General features: G+C 54.3%; 1 protein-coding gene across 1 annotated transcript in view; it reads left to right on the top strand.

Moving 5' to 3' along the window:
- Positions 1-4,155: 4,155 nt before the first annotated feature.
- ADORA2B (adenosine A2b receptor) overlaps positions 4,156-6,635 on the top strand; it is a 30,918-nt gene continuing 28,438 nt past the window's right edge. Inside the window, exon 1 of the mRNA XM_003791066.2 lies at positions 4,156-4,813. Within this exon, the coding sequence (XP_003791114.1) occupies positions 4,479-4,813 (335 nt within the window). The 5' untranslated portion in view covers positions 4,156-4,478. The remainder of the gene's footprint in view (positions 4,814-6,635) is intronic.

Raw genomic sequence — 6,635 nt, forward strand, 5'->3', positions numbered from 1 at the left:
ATATATATATATATATAGTCTGCAAAGAAGCCAATAGGGATTTGAAAGAGATTGCATTGACTCTGTAGATCAGTTTGCATAGTATTGCCTTCTTATGAATATATATATAGTTTTTTATTTTGAGACAGAGCCTCAAGCTATTGCCCTGGGTAGAGTGCTGTGGCGTCACAGCTCACAGCGACTCTTGGGCTTAAGTGATTCTCTTGCCTCAGCCTCCCAAGTAGCTGGAACTACAGGTGCCCACCACATCGTGTGGCCATTTTTTAGTTGTAGTTATCATTGTTTGGCAGGCCCAGGCCGGATTCAAACCCACTAGCTCTGGTGTACGTGGCTGGCGCCTTAGCCACGTGAACTACAGGCACTGAGCCAATATATATATTTTTTTATTGAGACAGAGTCTCACTTTGTCAGCCTTGGTAGGGTGCTGTGGTGTCACAGCTCACAGTAATCTCAAACTCATGGGCTTAAGTGATTCTCTTGCCTCCACCTCTCTAGTAGCTGGGACTATAGGTGCCCACCACAATGCCTGTTTTGTTGTTGTTATTGTTGTTGTTGTTGTTTAGCAGGCCCTGGCTGGGTTCAAACCCCCTAGCCCCAGAGCATGTGGCCAGCACCCTAACCTCTGAGCCATGGGTGCCCTCATATTTTTCTCTATGCTTTATTGCCCTGGTTGGAACTTACAGTACAATGCTGAAAAGAAGTGGTGAGAGCAAAATCTTTGTCTTGTTCTTTATTTTAGAAGGAAAATTTGCAGTCTTACATCATTGAGTGTGCTATTAAGGGTGAGTTTTTTATAAGATAGCTTTTATCATGTTAAAGATGTTTCCTTCTATTTGTATTTTGTTGATTTTCTTTTATCATGAAAAGGTATCATATTTTGACAACACTTTTTTTTGTATATACTGAGATCATGTGATTTTTATCCTTTATTCTACAAATAAGATATATTACATGGATTAATTTTTGTATGTTAAACCAATCTTGCATTCCTGGGATAAATCCCACTTGGTTATAGTGTATAACACTTGTTTTATGTTGCTGGGTTCAGTTTAGAATTTTTGCATCTATATTCATAAGAAATATTGCTCTGTTGTTTTCTTGTTATGTCTCTGTCTGGCTTTGGTATTAGGACAGTATTTGCCTTGTAGAATGAGATGTTCACTCTTCTTTGACTTTTTGGAAGCATTTGTGAAGGATTTCTGTTAACTGGTCTTTAAACATTTGGTAGAATCCCCCAGTGAAGCCATCAGGGCCTGAGCTTTTATTTTTCTGGAAAGTTTTTTTCTTTTAATTACTAACTAACTCAATCCCTCTCTCTCTTACTGTCTTGCCTTTTTTATTTATTTGTAGAGACAGAGTCTCACTTTATTGCCCTCAGTGGAGTGCTGTGGCGTCACAGCTCACAGCAACCTCCAGCTCTTGGGTTTAGGCGATTCTCTTGTCTCAGCCTCCCGAGTATCTGGGACCACAGGTACATGCCACAATGCCTGGCTATTTTTTGTTGTAGTTTGGCCGGGGCCAGGTTTGAACCTGTCACCCTTGGTATATGGGGCCAGTGCCCTACACACTGAGCCACAGGCCCCGCCTGCCTTTTTATTTTTTTAAGACTGGACTTTGTACTATCACTCAGGCACTTCTTGGGCTCAAACAATCCTCCTGCCTCTCCCATCACTGCAGTTGTGGTCAAGGAGTCTGGATCCTGCAGGTGGTCAGATGGCAACTTCTGCCCTTTTTTGGCCTCATCCCTGTGAAAGAGGTATTGTCATCTACCTTATGTGTTGAAATGTGGCTTAGGAAGATTCATTGACTTGTCCAAGATTAACAACAAAGTTGGGAATCAACCTGGGTTCTGTGCCGCTGAGATCTGGCCTCTGCTCACTGGCCTCAGTTGTTCTCAAGACTAAACCCCAGGACTCCCTCCAGATTCCACCCATTCTCCTTATGTTTTCCTGAACAATAACTGCCTGTTACCATCACTACCACCCACATGGACCCATTGAGTCCAGTTCAAATCCTAGGATGAGTTCTGTACTGTGGGTTGATGTAGTCAGAAAAATACAATTCACTTTACAGAGACCTTGTGGAAGGGGGGGACAATTGTCCCAGTAAATGGCACTGCACTGGTGCCAGGGAAGAGAGCAGGCCAGGGAGGCTCTCCCCTAGGGAGCAGGCCTGGGGGAGGGACCGCCATACAGGGGGCAGGCATGGCCCTGCATCAGAGGCTTTTCCTATTTGGGTGATTTGGTGATTCAGGGAAAGTTTCATGAACAAGGTTGGGCTGTAAAGTGGGAACCGGGATTCTGGACACAGAAAATGCTGGAGCAGAGCCCAGTGCCCTGCAGCTGCAGGATGTGCAGGAGCCTCCCACAGCCACCAGCCGGATATGCCCCTCTTCCCTCCCTCTGCAAACTGTTCATCACTACTAGAGAATGATGACCATCTCATCCAGTCCTAAGACCTCCTCCGAACACTGCCTGGGCACCTCCAGCACAATGGCCCAACTCTCCAGCCCGGGTTTGTCTCCCCTGCCAGACCTTCCTCTTCTCCACTCTCCTGGGCATGGCCCCTGACCGCCACCTCTGGCTGGCATAGCTCTCTACCCTGGCACTTCCACAGTGCCCATTATGCAAACGCCAGCGCCCCAGAGAGCCAACTCTCACCCGTTCCCCTCCGTCACGCTGAGGACTGCGCTCCTGCACAGACTGCTTGAGCTCTCCGGCCTGCCTGCGTGCAGGAGAAGTGCTGAGGGGAACACAGCTGGGGAGCGGGTGGTGTCAGCACTCAGATGACCAGGGCATGGAACGTGTGGGCTCGCTAATAACATAATATAGAAATCAAGTTTTTCCATCGTATAAGTAACAATACCTTATGGAAAATAGAAAAAAAAAATCCCCTATGATGATCTTACCCAGATAGGTTCTTTGGAGAACCCACGGTAGATACTGTTTGTGCCCCTTAGAGTCTGATCGAGTGGTTAGTACAGCGACCCGGAGATAGAGATAGAATTCACACTCCACGCAGCACACCCGCTGCAGCGCGCAGCTCAGAGGTTTTACCCCCATGTTCACAGAACTGTGCAACCATTGCCACATTGAGGACGTTTTCATCACCCTGAAAGAAATCTTGTACCCTTTAGCATTCACGCTCACATTTTGTGTTTGTGTAAAACACTATTTGACACGCAGCTTTTTCCACCATCCTTTTTGGTGACGGCGAGCAAAGACTTCCAGGTAGACGAATGGAGCGGCCAGGCGTGCTCTAGACGTTCTAGGTGTTGGTGAGGGCTCCGAAGCTGGCGGAGCAGCGAGAGCAGACGGGGTGCGGGAGGGCTGGACTTGGGGGTCAGGGGAGGGAAGCAGCGCCCTGGAGGCACCAGCGGCAGCGCCAGGCTCCCACGGACGTTCCAGGCGGGTGGAGGCTCGGCGCCAGCAAGTTCCTGGAGTGGGTGAGGGTTGAGGTCAACAACTGAGCCCGGAAAGAGGCAGCAGAAGTGAAGACGAGCCTGGACTTGTCGGATTTGAGGGCGTCAGGCTCTCCGGAGGGTCCCGCGCTCGGAGCGGGATGGGCTGCTCCGACCGGGGTTTGCCTGGGGGTCAGGACTGCCCGGCAGAGATGTGGGCGTCAGGGGGGAGGGCGGCACAGGAGGCCTCGGTGGCCCGCGCTGATTCGGGTGTGTGAGGGTAAAACGTTGGCCTGGGAACACCGGGGTTTCCAGCAGGTGCACGAGGAAGTTCAGGACTTGGAGCGAGTCGCGAGGGAAGACAGAGATGGAGCAGTCCTGGAGAGGCCCGAGGGCAGAGGAGCGGGCGCGGAGGGGAGGCCGGCGCCCGAGAGCAGAGACGGCTGGCCCAGGACGCCGTACCGGATGGCACAGGCGCCGCGGTCTGCCGGGCAGCAGTTCGGGTGGGTACTGGGGGCCCCCGAGGTCTCCCTGCCCTCTGCCACTTCACGTTCAGTTTGCAAGGGGAGCTCTGCCTGCCTGGGGGTGCGCAGGGTTAGGGTCTCGGGGTCCCCTTAGGTTTCAGGACCTCAACTCCCTCCACCTGGCAGTGGGGTGGCTGTGGGGTCTCTCGGGTGGGCTCTCCAGGCCCAGCCTCGTCTGGAAGACTGAATCGAGCTTGAGGGAAAGTTGGGGAACTTGCCCGTATTGGGGGCATGGGCCAGCACCGGGACGCCGCGCGCTGCTGGGACTGCAGCGGCCCCGCGTGGCCACAGACCTCAGCTGTGGCCTGGGCCGGGGTGGGTCAAGGAGGTGGAGCTCCGCCCCCGAGCCGAGACGGGCGGACGCACCGGCCAATGGGCGCCGCCCTCGTCCGCGGCCCCGCCCCCGGACCCCGGCCCGAGCGCGCTAGCCGGCTTCTCTGAGGCGGTGGCTGAGGTGCGGTCCAGGCGCTGTGGCCATGCCCGGCGGGGCCCACGCGGCTGCCCCGTGGCCCGCGCGGCCCCAGTAGGCGACGCGGAGGCCAGGGGGGCCGGCCATGCTGCTGGAGGCGCAGGACGCGCTGTACGTGGCGCTGGAGCTGGCCATCGCCGCGCTGTCGGTGGCGGGCAACGTGCTGGTGTGCGCCGCGGTGGGCACGGCGAGCGCGCTGCAGACGCCCACCAACTACTTCCTGGTGTCCCTGGCGACGGCCGACGTCGCCGTGGGGCTGTTTGCCATCCCTTTTGCGATCACCATCAGCCTGGGCTTCTGCACGGACTTCCACGGCTGCCTCTTCCTCGCCTGCTTCGTGCTCGTGCTCACGCAGAGTTCCATCTTCAGCCTCTTGGCCGTGGCCGTCGACAGGTACCTGGCCGTCTGCGTCCCGCTCAGGTGAGGCGCGCGCGTCCCACGGTCTCAGGAAACCGTCCAGGTCCAGGTTCCTGCCTTCGGGGACCCCAGACGGGCCAGACCAGAGGCGCAACGGCACTTGGAACTCTGGTTCCCAGCCTGAGGACACCGGCCACCTCCAGAGACAGCGGGTCCAGGGTGCCTTGGCCTGTGCCTCCGCCCGAGCGTCCCGGATGCGCGCGTCCCTCTAGCAGCGGTTCTTCACCTGAGGGGCGCGACCCCTTTCGGGGTTGAACGAGCCTTTCACAGGGGTCGCTTAAGACCATCGGAAAACACATTACGATTCATAAGAGTAGCAAAATTACAGTTGTGAAGTAGCAACGAAAATAATTTTATAGTTGGGGGTCACCACAACATGAGGAACTGTATTAAAGGGTCGCGGCATTGGGAAGGTTGAGAACCACTGCAGGGACCTGTCAGGGACAACTCTCTGGGTTCCGTGGAGTGGGGCTCCCGGACGCCGTGGAGAAAGCGCCACTCCCGCGTATGGGTAGGGTTAGGAGGTTTGGTGATGGCAGTTCCAGTTCTGCCGCTAAGGCCGTTTCCTTCCTCCATTCACCCGCAGCGGCTGTGTCTGTGAGAGAGCCCAGAGCCCAGAACAGCTGCAAGACTCCGACCTGGGAGCGCTGGGGGGTCAGGGAGGTCGGATGGTCACAGCCAAGGGCAAGGCAACTTTGGACGCTGGGAGAATAATCACTACTCAAGACCCAGTTTAAGAATGTGCCTGCTGCAAAAATGTGGCACCCAGTGATCCGAGGGGGAAGGTGCTGGTTAACTTTGGGAACTGCAACGGACACTCATCCTTGCATGTTTAATGGGTGATTCGCCCCCATACACTTTTAAAAAGAGTTTCTGTGTTGTCCTCTGTTTGCCATACACTGATGAACAGCCTTAGAGCCTCTATGTGTAACCCTGTTCATCTGCTGCCCTGTCAGAGCAGGCTGGGCAGTGCAATGAGGGAGTCGGGAAAGTGGAGAACTTACCGGTGCACTCTCTCTCCCACGCTGAGAAAGTGCAGATTCAGAGTATGGAGTCAGCCAGCAGCTGGAGTGGATCCTTAGTTGTAGCTGAGAGATCAGAAATGGAGTGTTTGTTGAAAGTGTTTATTCTCTGTCTTCAGCGCCTTTTTGAGATCATTTGTGTGGGGAGCTTGGATCTCTTTAGATTTGGGGCTGAGACCCAAACCAAGTCACATAGTGGGAAGGAAGGGCAGGAACCCATGGACTGGGTGCCAGCCACGTGCCCGGCAGTTTATCTGGCGTGTATACCTGTTGTCCTCGCAGCAGTTCTGGCAGAGAGGGTAGCTACTGTTACCTGCATCAGTTGGAGCTGGGACTTGAACTCAGCGCTGGCACCGTGTTCTCACCCAAGCCATCAGGCTGTGTTGCAGGGCTGTGTGTGGCACCAGTGTTTGGGAAACAGGGACAAAAGACCTCTGCTATTTCTGGAGGAGAATCCTGCCTGCAGTAAACTGGTGGCTGAAAAGGGAATGCGTTTGTGGGAACTGAGCGAGAGAATGCTCCCAGAAGCCTTCTGAGTAGGCACGTGTGTTGAGCCTTGTCCCTGTGGGCTGTGTCTTGGGTCCCAGTGGGGACAGAAACCTTCTGCTTGGCTGGGCTGTGAGCCTGGGGGGTGTGTCTGGGCCTTTCCATGTGCTGCTGCCCTTGGCATGAGACCACGAGGCTTCGTGCATCCAATCAGGTGTGGAGCCCAGGGAATTCCAAGGCTTGAGGGGGCACAATTATCTGTCTCAGGGGTGCCTTCCCTGCCCTGTTCTTTTTTTTTTTTTTTTTTTTTTTTTGAG

Source organism: Otolemur garnettii, unplaced genomic scaffold, assembly GCF_000181295.1.
Source record: "Otolemur garnettii isolate 467f Iridium unplaced genomic scaffold, OtoGar3 scaffold00046, whole genome shotgun sequence".
Lineage (NCBI taxonomy): Eukaryota > Metazoa > Chordata > Mammalia > Primates > Galagidae > Otolemur > Otolemur garnettii.